Source organism: Dasypus novemcinctus, chromosome 24, assembly GCF_030445035.2.
Source record: "Dasypus novemcinctus isolate mDasNov1 chromosome 24, mDasNov1.1.hap2, whole genome shotgun sequence".
NCBI lineage: Eukaryota > Metazoa > Chordata > Mammalia > Cingulata > Dasypodidae > Dasypus > Dasypus novemcinctus.
The window spans coordinates 11,980,363-11,998,768 of NC_080696.1; the positions used below are offsets into that span (position 1 = coordinate 11,980,363).

The 18,406-nt window shown below is 38.0% G+C and overlaps 1 protein-coding gene across 2 annotated transcripts in view; it reads right to left on the minus strand.

The window, feature by feature from the left end:
* The window catches only part of TASP1 (taspase 1), a 274,012-nt gene that overhangs the window by 142,930 nt on the left and 112,676 nt on the right, over positions 1–18,406 (minus strand). For both annotated transcript variants that reach the window (XR_011647284.1, XM_004475274.4), the window contains exon 9: positions 7,765–7,884. Coding sequence is in view for 1 of the 2 variants with exons in the window: in XM_004475274.4 (XP_004475331.1) it covers positions 7,765–7,884 (120 nt within the window). In the remaining variant the exon portion in view is untranslated. The remainder of the gene's footprint in view (positions 1–7,764; positions 7,885–18,406) is intronic.

Consider the following 18,406-nt stretch of genomic DNA (forward strand, 5'->3'; position numbering starts at 1 on the left):
TTTGTCAAAACCTATAAAACTGTGAGGGGGGAAAGTGTAAACTATAATATAAATGACAGTCCATGGTTAGTAGCAATGTTTCAATATTTATTCATCGATCTGACAAATGTACCACACTAATAAAAGATGTTAATGTGGGAAACTGTGTGTGTGAGAGTGGGGTATATGGGAATCCCCTATATTTTTTAGGTAACATTTATGTAATCTAAAGCTTCTTTCAAAATAAAAAATAAAATAAAAACAAATAAGAAACAAGCTTTTTTTAGTAGTAAAACTTTATTAAAATTTTATTAAAGGTAATACTATGTAGGAAAAGTAAGTCATACAAGTGATTATATTATCATTTTTATGTTTTTATCATTATTTAATCTTCTCTAGGTCTTAGTTTCCTCTTCTATAAAAATGGGAGTAATAAGAACATTCATCCCATGGTGTGGTCAGAGGACCACATGTATTAACATGCATATTGATTACAGTGCTTAGGATACAGCCAGATGTTAATAAGTGGTAGCTACAGCTGTTATTTTCTAGGGACTACAATAAACAATTAAAATGTGTAATGTCATTTAATCACCTACAAGTGCAGCAATTGGGGGTAAATTAGCTATTTACCCACAATTTACAGGTGTGGAAACTGGAGGTTACAGACTTGAATAACTGTGTCCAAAGTAAGAGGTCTAGTAAGTGGTGGGGTGGGATGAAAATAAAGGTTTTCCAGAGAACCAGCAAGATGGTGGCAGAGTAAGGTGCTCCTAGAATCAGCTCCTGCTACAGGGCAGTTAGTAAATACTCAGACCTATCTGGAGCTAGCTGAAGCACCTGTTTGGGGGCTTCAGGAGGCCAGAAGGGCATCCTGCAACATCCTTGAAGGAATGGAAGGAGGAGACTGCTCATCTGCAGGGAAGATTCCTAAGTAGAGCACTCCATGACCCAGAGGCTGGTGTCCATCCTCCACTGGAGGTACAACCGCCTCGGGAGCTGTTCTACAGCTGGAATTGAAAGCTCCACTTCCCCAAAACAGGGGAGGAAGAGACGGTTGGCACCAATTTCAGCTACTGATGAGTGGATTCCATGGGCTAGAGTATAATTCTGAGACCAGCTAAAGTTTGAGCCTGTCCAATTCAGAGGGAGGCCAGGAGCTGTCATCGTAACTCCGCGCCTGGCACATGGGGAACAGGACTGACTGAAGATCCCAGTGCTGGTAGGAACTGCTTCTTTCTATCCAGATCAGACTGCAAGTCTGGCCTGGGCCCCAGTGCCACCTCTGGCAGGGAGGAAGCTGTGAGGACCTGCACCAGCCTCTTCAGGAAATTACTGGCGAAGCCACAAAGGCAGGTGATTATCCTACTCTGGCATCACAAGCCACCCCAGAAGCTGTTCTGTGGCTGGAATTGGAAGCTCCATTTCCCAAAAACAGGGGAAGAAGAGACGGTTGGCTGCCGATTTTGGCTACTGAATGATAGACTCGGCTGGCTAAGATATAACCCTGGGTACAGCTAGGGTGTGAATCAGCCCAAGTCAGAAAGAGGCTGGTGGCTACCATTGTGACTCTGCCCCCAGCCTGAGGGGAAGCCAGGCCAACTGGATATCACAGTGACCATAGGAACTGGTTTCTTTCACCCAGAATGGCCTGCAGCCCTAGCGTAGGCTTCAGCCCCATCTCTGGCATGGAGGAGGCTGGTGGGCCCTGCACCAGCCTATCCAGGTAACTGCAGGTAACTCTGGCTGGCACAGACCGAAAATTGGAAGTCTACTGGGGCAACTGCAGTCATCTTGGACCTGCACTGCATACACTGCTGCCCATACCTGCAGCTCAATCCCCACCCCAGTCAGGGGAGAAAGGGGCATGAAGCTTCATTAGTCTCTCATGGCAACTACAGTCTAGGCCTGCTCCATTTGGATTATTCCACACAGCTGTGACTCTGTCCCTATCCCTGGCAAAGGAGAAAGTTGGAAGAAGCTTCAATGGTCCCTGGTGCAATGAGGGAAGCTTGAGCCTCCACAGCTTACAGCACCAACTACATGCTTGGCTCCTACTGTACATCCAGCAAGGGAGAAAGAGCAGGAAGCCCTAAACTAAGGAAAATAACTGCACCCAGAATAAATATCCTAGTAAGCCAGATACCAAGACACCAACAAAAAATTACAATCCACACCAAGAAACAGGAAGCTATGGCCAGTTAAAGGAACAAGATAAGCCTCCAGATATCATAAAGGAATTGAGATAACTAATCATAGATGTTCAAACAAATTCCCTTAATAAATTCAATGAGTTGGCTAAAGAGATTAAGGATATTAAGAAGACATTGGGTGAGCACAAAGAAGAATTTGAAAGCATTCATAGAAAAATAGCAGATCTTATGGGAAGAAGAGGTATAATAAATGAAATTTAAAAAACATCAGGGGAAACAGCTGTGGCTCAATCAGTTGGGCTCCCACCTACCATATGGGAGGCTCTGGGTTCACATCCCAGGGCCTCCTTGTGAAGGCAGGCTCACCCACGAGCTGCAGAGCACTGCCCAGCCTGCAAGTGACACATCGCACTGCCCAGCCCACAAGTGCCATGAAGAGCTAACTCAGGTGAAACAACAAAAAGAGGGAGACAAGCAAGAACACAAAGGTGCATGCAGCAGATGGACACAGAGAGCAGACAGCATGCAAAAAGCCATGGGGGAGGGGGGAGATTAAAAAAAGTAACTTGCAGGAAACGGACTTTGGCCCAGTGGTTAGGGCGTCCGTCTACCATATGGGAGGTCCGCGGTTCAAACCCCGGGCCTCCTTGACCCGTGTGGAGCTGGCCATGCACAGTGCTGATGCACGCAAGGAGTGCCGTGCCACGCAAGGGTGTCCCCCGCGTGGGGGAGCCCCCATGCGCAAGGAGTGCGCCCATGAGGAAAGCCACCCAGCGTGAAAAGAAAGTGCAGCCTGCCCAGGAATGGCACCGCCCACACTTCCTGTGCCGCTGACGACAACAGAAGCGGACAAAGAAACAAAAAAAAAGCAGACAAAGAAACAAGACGCAGCAAATAGACACCAAGAACAGACAACCAGGGGAGGGGGGGAATTAAATAAATAAATAAATAAATCTTTAAAAAAAAAAAAAAAGTAACTTGCAAAAAAAACACATTGCAATCATATAATAATATAATAGCATATTTGAGGAGGCAGAAGAAAAGATTGGTGAACTTGAAGATATGACCTCTGAAAGTAAACATACAAAAGAATAGTCGAAGAAAAGAATGGAAAAAATTGAACAAGGTCTCATGGAATTAAATGACAGAAAAAGGTATGCAAACATACGTGTCATGGGTGTCCCAGAAAGAGGAGGGAAGGGAAAAGTTTAACAGAAGGAATATCTGAAGAAATAATGGTAGAAAATTTCCCAACCCTATTGAAGGACATAAATATCCATGTCCAAGAAGCACAATGTGCTTCCATCCAAAAAAATCCAAATAGACCAACTCCAAGACACATACGCATCAGAATGTCAAATGCCAAAGACAAAGAGAGAATTCTGAGAACAGCAAGAGAAAAGCAATGCATAACATATAAGGGATATCCAATAAGATTAAGTGCTGATTTCTCACCAGAAACCATGGAGGCAAGAAGACAGTGGTATGATATATTTAAGATACTATAAGAGAAAAACTTCCGGCCAAGAATCTTATATCCAGCAAGACTGCCTTTCAAAAATGAGGGCAAGATCAGACTATTCGCAGATAAACAGAAATTGAGAGAATTTCTAACCAAGAGACCAAATTTTCAGGAAATGCTAAGGGGTGTGCTAGAGCCTGAAAAGAAAAGACAGGAGAGAAAGGTCTGGAGGAGAGTCTAGAAATGAAGATTATATCAATAAAAGTAACCAAAAGTGTCAAAAGAGTGGTGAAAATAAAATATGACAGATAAAACTCAAATAGTCAGGAAGAAACTTAACGAATGATGTAAAGCACCTGTATTCAGAAAACTGCAACTCAATTTTAAAAGAAATCAAAAAAGGCCTAAAAGCTGGGAGAACACTCCATGCTCATATTGGAAGACTAAATATCATTAAGATGTCAATTCTACTCAAATTGATATACAGATTCAATGCAATCCCGATAAAAATTCCACCAGCATTAAAAAAAAAAAATTGAAAATCCATCATCAAATTTATTTGGAAAGATAAGGGGTCCTGAATAAGCCAGAAACATAATAAAAAGGAAAAGCAAACCCTCATCTCCAGACTTTAAATCATATTACCTAGTTATAGTGGTAAAAACAGCATGGCACTGGCCTAAAGACAGACACATAGAATAATGGAAACAAATTTATGGTTCAGAAACAGACCTTCACATGTATGGTCAAGTGATTTTTGACTAGCTTGTCAAACCCACACAGCTCGGGTGGAACAGTCTGTTCAACAAATGATGCTAAAAGAATTGGATATCCATAGCTGAAAGAAGGAAAGAGGACAACTATCTCACACCTTATCCAAAAATTAACTCAAAATGGATCACAAACCTAAAAATAAAAGCAAGAACCATAAAAGTTCTAGAAGAAATTGTAGGAAAATATCTTCAAGACCTGGTGGTAAGTGGTAGATTCTTAAAGGAGATAAGTGGAGGACTGAGATGGACTACTAATGTTTACTGTATGTAGAAGTTTTAATTAGCTTTACTATAAAAGTATGGAAATGTATAGCTTGGATGGTAACACAGTGAGTAACAGCTAGTTTATAAATGGGGATGTGACTGAAAAGGTATGGAAATGCCAACTGACAGGATGCTAGAGAATAATCAAGGAACTGAATAGCACAGTAAACCAGGAGGTGGATGAGAATTGTGTTTGATGGTACAGATACAAGAGTGTCCTTTGTGACCTAGAGCAAATGTACATCACTACTGCAGAGTGTTGGGAATGTGGAGAAGCATGGGAAAAATATAACTGGAGTGACCTATGGACTGTGGTTAATAGTAATAATATAATATTCTTGCATCTATGTGAAAGATGTACTGTGTTGATAATGAGGCAGTATGGAAAATGTGAACAAAATGTACACTACGAACTTGGTAACAATCAGATGATATTATCTTATCTGTAGCAAATATTCCACCACAGTATGGTGTGTTGATGGAGGGGTGTTGTTGTTTGGGAATTCTGCACATGTGCATGATTGTTTTCTAAGTTTAGAACTTCTGTCATAAAAAATATATTTAAAAAATAATAATAGGGTGGGTTAAGGAAAAACACACCAAATGTAAAAAAAGGACTATGATTAGTAGTAAGATTTTGACAATATTCTTTCATAATTTGTAACAAACATCTCAGGCCAATGCAAGGTGTTGGTGGAGGGTTGATGTATGGGACTCCTGCATGGTGTTATGCATGTTTGCTTTGTAAGTTCACAACCTTTACTATACACTTAATTGTTTATGTATGTTCATATATAAGTGATATAAAGATAATAATAATAGGGTGGGTTGGGGGAAAATACTTTGGTTAGTAGTAATATTTTGACAATGCTCTTTAACCATTAGTTAAAAAGGTTTAACAACAATGCAAGTTATTGGTGGTAGAGTGAGTTATGAGAGTCCTGTATGATGTTATATACATTTGTTTTGTAAGTTCACAACTATTATACTTATTATGTATATGTATGAGTGATATACATCAATAAATTAATTTAAAAAAATTTTTAAAAATAAAGGTTTTCCTAAATTCAAAGTTCAACTCTTAACCACTACTCAACTGCCTGTTTGTGGGTGTGTATGTGTTTACATGTGTGTATCTGTGTGTGCATCTGTGGAAGCTGGGGTGCTTGACTATAATAAGTCCTTACTCATTCCCAAGTTGTACATTCTTATTATTATGATAAGCTAAATATGCAAATAGGTTCTAATTCAAATTGCCATTTTACCATCTCAACTGTTTTCATATATCTACAACAGGATAATATGCCAAACATTTAAAATAGCTCATTTGTGCATTTAAAATGTATTTAGGGGAATGGGTATAGCTCAGTGATTGAACATCCACTTCCCATGTATAAGGTCCCAGGTCCAATTCCCAGTAGCTTCTTTTTAAAAATGTATTTAAAAGTATCTAGTTTCTGGACATTTTAAAAACCATAATTAGTCTTTAATGCAACTTGCTTTTATATTCCATTTCATTCTGTAATGACATTTGTCTGCCCCAACCTAAACGCAATGTATCAGGTTGCCAAAAAGAATAGCTCTTTACCTCTTATCCAATGCTTACAAATTTTCAGGCTTATTACAACTCTTTTATCCAATAATATAGTCCAATTAAGCAACTGCATTTTCTTTTAAGTACCCCTATCCCTCTCCTCATTCACTCCTAATTTTTCAGCTCTCACAAACTGCGTATTCATAAACTATCCAGTGGGTCAAATTGACATATAAATTTTATGGAAATTTTCTTTTCCAGGGCAGTCTCGTGTGCAGTGGCAGAATGGCTTCAGGAATGTTTGATGTAACATCCTGCTAACATAGCCCAGGACCATCCTTGGCCCTGTTGTCACTATTATATCCGAATCTGATATGCCAAGCTTGATTTTCTTATTCCAAACCTGACAAATCCACAGGGTTTTTATAATGTGGAAAAATACCAGGACCAAACAAAGGCCTTTTATAATGGGTTCAAAGCATCGTACACAAGTTGAGTAATCACTTTCTTTAAATCCCTTTGTACGGTAAGCAATGGGTAGCACAAAATTGATTCTTCTCCCTCCCTCTCACCCCAGTATAGGACTGTACGTGGCTTGTCCAATATAAAAGGCCCATGAGGGAACATTGCTTTGGGCTTTGCGAAGATGCCCACCATGTGTCCAATCGCTCTGCTTCAAGCATTTGCTAACCACCATGACCAAACCAACTGTGACACTGACCCTTCTTCAAATGTGAAGGGCAAAGCAAACAAAGCATGCCAAGCAGTGCTCCACGAGTCACATGAGAAATAAATCCTGGGTTTAAACACATCCCTTGCAATTACTTTCACAGACACCATGAAAGTATCCAATTCATTTGTTCAGTCAACAAAAATTCGTTAAGCACACAAATCATATGCCAACAAAACTGCTTCATACTCAGAATGCTGATTAAATCAAATGTACTGTTAAATTTCATTCTCGGTTTAGAACAAAAGATTGGAGACTGGAGGGAAGGATGAAGAGGATATACAAGTAAACTGGGAAAAAGGAAGTTTCACAAAAATTTGTCCCTCCTTGTTTCTCTATTTCTTGAGAGGTATGCATGTGCTGGTGACCTGAAATACTGGTTAACTACTAAAGTGTTGAATGCTTGACCAGAGGAGGGATGAAGGGAGTAGAAATGCTACTGTTCCTTGGCTAGAGGACACAAAAGAATGTATGTAACTCTAAAATAATTTTCCCACCTAAGAAACAAGCAGTAATGTAGCCAGGCAGTACTAGCTCTTAAAGAGTTGCATTTCCAAAGAGGGATTTTGGAAATCCACACGCATTTATAAAATGTCTACTAAATACCCTAAATATCCAGGCCAGAGGCCTGGAGGATTATAGATTATAAAGATCAGAAAGAACCCTGTAACTATGAGAGCTTTTTTGACAGACTAGAAAAGGTATTGGTAGATGATTTACACTAGATAAATATTGAAGAACAATGATATCATTTATTTTTTCTAAAGAAAAAATGACTCCACTGGTTTAAAAAACTGTGAACTAGAAAATTCCATGTTTTAACTTGGAAAGCTAGTTTTTTAAAAACGCGGAATACCGTAATTAATTACCTGCCCAACTCTCCCTGGATGTTTCAAGGCCAAGCCTCCACTGGAGACAGCAGCAGCGACATTACCTTCTTGGTCCACAACCACAGCGCCCACTGTGTCCAAAGTGCCTGAGTCATTTTCCTGTGGAGCAAAAGTGACATGAGCATTCACTACGCATGGTGCATAAAAACTTGATACGACTACATAGCACTCGTCAGTACAATAGTGGCATAACATCAAACCCGAACTAATCCTTCAAGAGAACATTGTGCAATCTCCTAAAATTAGTCATTATCAAGATGCCATTTAAATCCTGTCCACGCCAAAATGTCTTTTCCACTGAAAAATCCTGAACAAAGGTTGTCTTGTTTCTTTTCTCCAATAATAAAGTTGTCTTGCTTTTCTCCGAAAGTAAGACCAAGGTGGCTTTTTAATGGAGAAAAAATTAGTAATTTAATGTAAATTATAGCATATAACAATGTCTCTCAAGAATTAAGTTCCTGATTGAGAATTTTAGAGGAAAAGATCTGTGACATAAGTAAACTAATAAATGCCATCATTAGTATTCTCTAAAATATTCCATAAAAACTTTTAAAAGTAAGTAATATGCTCAACACATAAATGAAGAGATTGGCATTTATGATCCTGAAGTATACTATTGTATCATTTTCTTTTACAATCCCTTGCTTGAGAGGGATTATGGCAAGCTCCCTTCTCTGCTGTGTCAATAATATGCTTGCTAATGGTGAGGCAGAAAACTCTAGGTTCCTGGGAGGCATCTCTGTGTTTCTGTGCCTGGTCCCAGGTTCCATATACTGGAAGCCTATCAGATTCAGTGACTACAAGCAGTTGTCTCCAGCCTCGGACGCTTCTAGGTCCCACTCAGAATGAAAAAAAAATATTGCTGTAAGGGACAGTTTGGGAAAATCTGACTATGAACTATAAACTACAGTAATGAATCAACATTATATTTCCCTATTTTGGTAACTGTATTAGGATCATAAAAGAGAATACCCTTAAAAATTAAAAAAATATAAGAGGATCCCATATACCCCCACTCCTCTCACATCACCAAATTCTTTCATCAGTGTGGCACATTCATTGTATTTGATGAATACATTTTGGAGCACTGCTACACAGCATGGATTGTAGTTTACACTTTCTCCCAGTCCATTCAATGGATTATGACAGGATATATGTACATTCATGTATCTGTCTCTGCAATATCATTCAGGACAACTCCAAGCTCTGAAAATACCCCCACATCACACTTCTTCCCTCTCCCTGCCTTCAGCAACTCCCGTGGCCACTGTCTCCACATCAATGATACAGTTTCTTCCATTGCTAGAGTCACAATAATTCTATAGTAGAATACCAGTAAGTCCACTCTAATACATATTTTATTTCTCCATCCTGAGGACTCTGGGATGGCGATGCCCACTCCACCTCAAACTCAAGAGGGGACTTAGATCCCATATGGCTGATGGATGGAATTCTCCTGCTTGCAGTTGTAGACTCTCTCGGTTCCCTGGTGTGGTGGTTGACCATCCCCACCTCCTGTTAGCTGACATGGGGAAGTCCAACAAACCGAGAGTAGGTGCTGCGACCCCACTGAGGCTCGGGGCCCAGGTGACACACAGTCAGTCCAGAGATTCAAGTCTCCTGAGCATACAGAAACCCCAGCACCAACCAGAGGTTCAGTAAGTAACAGAAGAGGCATGTGTAGAGAGGTCACATCTGAGTCAAACTCCATTACACTCAGGAGCACAAATTCCAAAGCAGGGCCCACTGGCAAGGTACTGAACTCCTTTTAACATAAACTTTTGTATGATCTATGTATCTTTAAAAGTTTTTAAAAAATCTATTAAATAAGTTTACATGTTGAAAAAAAATATATATATATACACAGACATGTACTCTATATTTTGTTCCTTTTTCCAGTAACTAGCAACTAATTCCAGTGGAATGTTGAATGGTAAAAATGAGGGTAGATAGCCTTGTCTTCCTTCTGACTTTAATGGGAATGTATTAATTTTGTTAGTGAACAATTATAAATAAAATTACCATAAACTTAAAAAAAAGAGAGAATATCCTAGGGAAGCAGATGCGGCTTAAGCAATTGGGTTCCTGCCTACCACACGGGAGGTCCAGGGTTTCATGCCCAGGGCCTCCTGGTGAAGGCAAGCTAGCCCGTGTGGTGAGCTGGCTGATGTGGAGAGCTGCCCTGTGCGGAGTATTGCCCCACGCAGGAGTGCTGCCCCACGCAGGAGAGCTGGCACATATGGAAAGCTGGCAAAGCAAGATGATGCAACATAAAGAGACACAGAGGAGAGACAATAAGAGACGCAGCAGATCAGGAAGCTGAGGTGGCACAAGAGAATGATCACCTCTCTCCCACTCCAGAAGGTCCGAGGATCAGTTCCCAGAGATGCCTAATGAAAATAAAAGCAGACACAGAAGAATACACAGTGAATGGACAGAGAGAGCAGACAATGGAGGGAGGAGGGAGAAACCTTTTTTTAAAAAAAGGTTCAATTATGTATTTAAAAAAAGAGAGAGAGAATGTCTGTGTTGTTAGGAAATATATGTTGAAGTAGTAAGTATTTAGGGATAAAAGTACCTCATACCTCCAAGTTATTCTACAGGTTATTCTTAAATGGTTCAACAAAACAACATTCATATAGAGAGAAAGGGGAAGCTAAAGGAAACATGGCAGAACTGTGAATCTGGGGGAGGGGATGTGGGAGTCAGTGTTCTTGCAACTTTCCTTAAGATTGAAATTATATAAATAAAATGTTAACATAAGCCTATGGAAGGAGAGGGGCAGAAAGGAAAAGGACTTTGGTCAGTGGAACAGAATCACCGCAGGGTCAAATACCAACCAAGGAATCTAGACAGCTGCCTCAGATGCTGTCAGCCTAGGCTTGCCTCCAGTGTCTGTGCAGGACAGGCAAGCTTTACACCACTGGATACAAATCAGAATGAGGGAAGGCAAGAAAAAAGTTTCAGGGAAAAAACCCATGTCTCTTTCTCACGTATTAAAGAAGGGGGTAAATGAACGTTTTGGGGCTAACAACAGTTTTGGGAGTCCTGTTAGACTAGGGCACTGGTTTTCAAACTGTACCTCAGAGTCCCAGGACCCCACCCTCAACATCTGCTGGAGAGCCCAGCAGAAGCCCAGGACCAGCAAGGGCAGCTCTCCCTCCTGTGTGCGTTCCTGCTCAGACCACTGAGCAATAAAAATCCTTTATTTGTACTGAGGGATACATGGCTAAGAAATTTTTAAAATTTCACACTAAGGCAATCCCCTGAAAAGTCAACGAGTTCCTGGGGTCACCTTAGATGTTGAGTGATACTGAAGGGAGTTTTCAAATAGTGGAAGAAGAAGCAAACAAACATTTTTTCTTGGAAGCAAACTGAAAAATTCAGAGGTAGAGGATGCATTAAGTCTGTTATGAGAAGGTGTTTATATCTAAACATTTACATTTCTTTGTTTCTTGCCTGAAATTCTAACTCCCTTCAAATATACTGAAATACTGTGACAGTACTTTCTTAAATCAAAAACATAACTGACAAAATGAGTGCTGTATTATTAATCTTTCTTTTAACTATATCTGGGAGAAATCTAGTCAACTGATCTACATGACCATAATATCCCAGAATACCACAGTTCTGCTGGGGGCAGGCACCAGATTTTCAGGAATAGTTCCCAAACCCAGCTGTAAATTTCCCCAAGAAGAGTTTGGTCTACTCTGTTTCACTCTGCCCACAGTAGGCACTCGAGGCATACTTATTCTTTAATTGGGAGGAAATTATCCATGTCTGCATCCCTGGTATTACAAAAACAAACCAAACAAGGAAAGACCCATGCCATGACATGCCATTCCAATGCCAGGACTGCAGCTTACCATCTCCTTTTCTCAAGATTCAATTTCATACAAACCATGAGGATGCCAATGTCTTAGGAAGAATTAAAAATAACCAGGGTTGCTCATTCAGCACTGATAATGCGAAGTTCACTTTCTCTTGTATATAAGGTTAAAAGTACCAAAGTAAAGAAATTCACTAAAAACATTTTATTCCAGAGAAGATGGATAATCCTAAAGGGAAATGTACTTTTCAGATCAACATTGGTTTCATTACTCTAAGTAAAAATGTCTAAATCTTTGGATCCTTGCAACCTCAGGCAGAGAATTTTTCCCCCTGTCTAGATGCCAAGTCTTAAGTCTTCCAAAGCAGGGCTTCTCAAGCTTTAAAGTGCATAACATCACAGAACCTGATAACATGCAGATTCTGATGCAGCTGATCTGGGCTGGCCAAGACTATACGTCTAATAAGCCCCAAGGTAAAGCTGTTGGTCTATGGAGCCCACTTTGAGGAACAAATCTGGCAGCATACAACCTGATCATCATCAGTAAACACAGCCCCAATAACTACTACCAATAATACCATAGGCACAACTTACTGAAGGAGAGACTTAAATCACCTCAGAATAACATTATTCCAGTGCAAGAGACATTAAATTCTATTTCTTCAACTATCGATTAACATTATATCACCATGATCACACCACCATGAATATATTAAAACTATTTTAAAGTTTTCACCTTCTACTTTTTTTATTTTTAGAAATAGATAACCACTGTACCAATAAAGAGACACTGTAAATTAATTTCCCTCAACAGCACAAACAAGTGAAGAAAGGGTATTCTTTATTGGTTCTCTTTTATTAATCATCTAGTGGCCCTACCATTTTATAAAATATAATTTTACTAAAGGAATACATAATATATACACAATATATATTATCTGTTTAAAAAAAATTCTCCTACAGTTTCAACCAGGGTATTGTGAAAGATGGAAATTTTTATGCCTAACCAAAACTAATGTCAGTACAGTTAAGCTACACATAGATGGATTTACTGTTTTCAAAATGAAAAATCAAAAATAGAGAATCCTAGTCCATATTAAGGTAAATATTCCTAAAGGTCTGCAACACCTGCAAAAATCAGAATTACTAAATAAATATTCAAGAATTAGTTCATAGAATTCATGCTAAGAAGCAAATTTAAGGATGGTGAAGTAATATTTAACCATTTTTATGAAGTGTAGATAAATTGGGTGAAAGACAAACATTGGTATTTTGGCAATAATAATTTTACAGAGCTCATTTGTAAAGGAATGCAGTCTTAGAACAGCTAAGAAACACATGGCTATTACTATATAGAGCTACTATTACATCTTACACTCCATAAATACTTAAAAGTACTTGAACCACACAGATATACACGTACCTATTGTCCTTGACTGAAACATGTTATTTACATTAAGTTTTTTTGAGTCTTAGAAGTTGCAGTTTTTATTATGAATGATGTCATTACCTAAGAAATAACCTCCAATATCACATTCTTTGAAAGGATTATACTGAGTATATCATGAAAATATAGATTTTTCTGTACACATGTGGTAAACAAGGCAAAAGTGCCAGATTGATTATCCAAAGTTTGAAAAGTAAACAAATCAAGAGAACTTATTGGAAAAATATTTCTAATTATATTAGATAGCTATTTCTAATATCTACTCTCTATGTTACATATTTGCCCTTCTATTGATTTTGCAAGTATGTCTCTTTTTTCTTTTATTCAAACTTTATTTGAAATTCAAAAAAATAAAATAACAGAAAGAGGCAGCTCAACAAGCTATAGAAGCATAACTCTTAAATGTTCTGTTCAGGCACTTTTACCTCATCTAATTCCAACTGCTATCTCAATTATTTCTCTAGTGTTCAGAAAGTATGCCTCAATAATAAGTCAAAATAGCAATGCAGCAAATTTTGCTTTTTTCATGAGCCACAGCCTTGGAAGGGTAGACTTTGCTAGGGTTTTATTTCAGAGTTTGCATAACAGTCACCTCAAATATAACTCAAAGTAAATTAGAGAAATTCAATTCATTTGATTTTGTATAATCATTCAATAAGCACTGTTCAGTGCAGTCTTAAAACTTATACAGAGTGGGATAAGAAGAGTGGGATACAACTGGATGTACACACACAAACATAAACACACATATACTCCTACTTCAACAAGAAAGTCCACTTAAGTGGCATTTCTTAACCTAAGAAGAAATCAGTGCAAAGATTCCCAGCCTTTCTTCTAAGCCTCCAAATCATTCCAGATTATTGTCATGTTTGTGTTAGTGATGCTGTTCTTTTTAAAAGATAATTACAAATTTGATAAAATTTGCAAAACTAAAAAAAGCCCATCTAAGCCAATTCAGAAGAGAATATGAGAAGCGGATGTGGCTCAAGCAACTGGGCTCCCAGCTACCATACAGGAGGTCCAGCGTTCAACGCCCAGAGCCTCCAGGTGAAGGCAAGCTGGGCCGTGTGGCGAGCTAGCACTTGGAGTGCTGGCCTAAGTGGAGTGTTGGCCTGTGAAGAGTACTGCCCCGCGCAGGAGTGCTGGCCCATGCAGAGAGCTGGCACAGCAAGATGACGCAACAAAAAGAGACACAGAGGAGCGAGAAGAAATGCAGCAGATCAGGGAGCTGAGGTGGCACAAGAGAATGATCGCCTCTCTCCCACTCCACAATCAGTCCCAGGATCGGTTCCCAGAGCTGCCTAATGAGACTAAAAGCAGACACAGAAGAACACACAGTGAATGGACACAAAGAGCAGACAGTGGAGGGGGGTAGGGGGGGAATAAATAAATAAATCTTTAAAAAATAAAAGAGAAAATATGTTCTTAACAAAAGTCTCCCTTCTCATTCCACACCACAAAACTCTTCTACCATATCACAAATTCATGTTTCTCTTCAGACTGATCTATATCACCTAAATTTCTGTTTATATTATAGATATATATATACAAAAAGGTTGTTGAAGGCATCATACTACACAAATACACACAAATTGTAGTGATTTGCATTTCGCCTTAATAAATCTTGGAGATTTCAGTGTATCTGCACATGTGTTGACAAAAATCACCAACATTTACTAATCTTTTATAGTATGCTATTTCCTATCTTTTTAAGAGAAATCATAGATTTACATAAATATTATATAGAAAATAAAGAGCTTGCATATACCCCTCCCCATCACACAGTTTTCCCTATGATTGACACTTTGTAATAGTTGTAACTTTATTAAATATGATGAAGCAATATCATTATAATTGTATTACTAAATACAGTCCAAAACATACACTAGGGTTCACTGTTTATGTTGTACAGTCCCATGTTATTTTACTTTTATTTTAGTAACATATACACCATCTAAAATTCTCCCTTTTAATCATGTCCAAATTTATAATTCACTGCTGTTAATTATGTTCACAATGTTGTGTTACCATCACCATCATCCATACCAAAATTTTTCATTACCCTAAATAGGAATTTGGTACCTATTAAGCATTATCTCCTCATTCCCTACTTGTCCCCCAGGCCATAGGTACTGTATTCTAATTTCTGACTCTATGAATTTGTTTATGCTAATTATTTTCATACAAGGGGAATCATATCATATTTTTCCTTTTGTGTCTAGCCTACTTCATTCAGAATGATGTCTTCAAGGTTCATTCATGTTGTTCCATGATCAGAACTTCATTCCTTTCTAGAGCTGAATAATATTCTATTGTATATGTGTGTGTGCATACACACTTATATTTTGTTTATCCATTCATCTAGTGATAGACACTTGTTGTTGCTTCCATCTTTTTGCAATTGTGAATAATGCCACTACAAAAAATCAGTGTGCAACATCTGTTAGCAACCTTACTTTCAATTCTTTTGGGTATATACCTAGAAGTGGGATTGGCAGGTCATGAGATAATTCTTAACTTTCTGAGGAATTGCCAAACCATTTTATACAGTGGCTGCATCATTTTACATTCCACCAACAACGAACACAATTTCCTATTTCTCCATATCCTTTCCAACAGTGGTTATTCTCAGTTTGTTACAATCAAACTGCTGAATGCCAAAGACAGAGAATTCTGAAAGCCGCAAGAGAGAAGTAATGTGTATCATACAAGGGAGCCTCAATATGAGTAAATGCTGATTTCTCATTGGAAACCATGGAGGCAAGAAGGCTGGGGGAAGACACAAAGTGCTGAGAGCCAAAAAATGACCAACCAAGAATGCTATATCTAGCAAAACGATCTCTCAAAAATGAGGGAGGGATGAAGATATTCCCAGATAAGCAAAAGCTGAGGGACTTCATTACCACTGGACTGGCCCTACAAGAAGTGCTGAAGGGAGTTCTGCAGCATGAAAGGAAAGGACACTAGACAACTGACTAAAGCCACATGAAGAACCAGGGAGCTCAGGAAAGGTAATGGCATGGGCAAATACAAACCACTACTATTGTGTTTGGGGTTTGTAACTCCACTTTTTACTTCCTGCTGGATCTAAATGGCAAATGCACAGCATGTAATGATAAATCAGTGGCTTTGGATTCATGATGATGTATAAACATGTAATTTGTGACAAGAAGTACATAAAGGTAGGGGTGGGAATTAGAGGGGTAAGGAACATAGTGGGTGTATACTATTGAAGTTAAGTTGATATCAAAACTAACATGATTGTTACAGATTTAGGATACAAAATTAAAGCCTCATGGTAACCACAAAGAAAAGAGAGGAAAGGCAAACTCAGAGACAGAAGTTACAGTACACATTACCAGGTGGGGAGCAGAGATAATGGGGAGTCAATGCAAAAAGTATAGGGTTTCTCTTTGGGGTGAAGGGAATGTTATAGTAAAGGATGGTAGTAAGGGTAATGCAACATTGTGAATTAACTTAATACAGTAATAAATTAATTTACTTGATATCCTTGGAAGATGTTGGGATGGAAGGATTTAATTTGTATATTTAGTTTCATAGTTAAGAAAAAGAGAGAGTAGCTAAAGAGATAATGACAATTAAATGCAATATATTATACTGGTTGAGATCCAAGAAAGGTGGAGAAAAGGCTCAAAAGGTATTACTGGGACATAAGAAAAACTTGTAATATAGATTATAAGACTTATATAAATGTTAAATTTCTTGAACTTGATAACTGCACATACAGTGACTATGTAAGTGAATAACCTTTTTCATACAAAATGTAGATGGAAGTATTATATGCTCAAGGAGTATGATGTGTGCAACCTACTCTTACATGTTCAGAAGACAGACTGAAAGAAAGATGATAGATAGAAAGACTGAAAAGCAGAGAAAGGAGAGAGAGAGAGAGGGAAGGAGGGAAGGAAGGAAAAAAAAGAAAGGAAGTACAAATATGGCAAAATGTTAAAATTGGTAGATCTGATTATCTGGGTGTGTGGAGTAAGCTGGAGTTCTCTGAATGGAGTTTGTATTATTTTTGCAACCATTCTTTAAGATAGAAATAACTTCAAGTATAAAGTTTTAACAGAAAAAATTAATATTGTATTTATATATATAATGTCTTAGATGCTCAGACTGGATTTTAAAATCTGGGTATATATTACATATAAGTGATATGCCTAAAGCCTAAGGATATGGACAAATTACAATTATAAGGACAGAAAAAATATATATACCAGGCAGTTGTCAATTCAAAACAATAAAACTATATTAACAAGCAAAATAGCTTTAAGGCAAAATGTATTAATAGAGATAGAGAGTCTCTACATGATAAATGATAAAAATTTAGATTCACCAACAAGAACAATTCTAAATTTGCATGTATCTCAAAAAAAAGAAAAATAGCCTCAAGTTTATACAAAGCAAAAACTGAGCAACAAGGAGGAATCAACAAACCAAACCTCATAATGAGAAGTTTCAACTCATCTCTCTCAATTATAAATAGGTCAAGCAGACCAAAGAAAAATGAGTAAGAAACAGAAAATCTAAACCACAAAAGTAAAAAGCTTGATAATATTGGAATGATGAAAAAGTTTTGGGAATAGATGGTGGTGATGGTATTAAAACATTGTAAACGTAATTGATGCTACTGAATTTCACACTACAAATGGTTAAAATGGGAAATGTTATGTTTACACATAGGTAGATAACCACAATATTTTTTAAAAGCTTGGTCATAAAACCCTATAACCAAGAATTAGAGGGACACATTCTTTTTAAGCACACATGAATATTTGCAAAAATTAACCATGCACTTTTCCATAAACTAAATCACAAAAATTTCAAGAAACAACATCATATAGAACACACTTTGATTGCAATACAGTGATGTTAGAAGTCAATAAAAACTAAATAAAATTTGGAAATAAAAAAAGAAATTAATTTTAAAAAAGAAAAAAACACTTCTAAAGAACTTATGACCCAAATAAGAACCCAAATGGAAAAAAAAACCATTTAATAATGAATAGTAAAAGTATTACAGCTCAAAAGTTGTGGGATACAGCAAAAGTGCTTAAAGGAATATTTATACCCCTAAATGATTCATTAGGAAAAAGCAAACACTTAATGGGATAAGTATCCAATTAAAGAAGTTAAGAGGAAAAGACAAACACAAAGTGTAGCAATTTGATATGGCTATGAATGCCAAAAATAGATACTGGATTGTGTTTGTAATCTGGTCTGTACCTGGGTGCAACTGAGTTATGAAAAGGGCTTTGATTGGGCCACATCATTAGAGCATTGAGTCCCCACCCACCATAGATAAAAGGCATGGCAAAGAACAG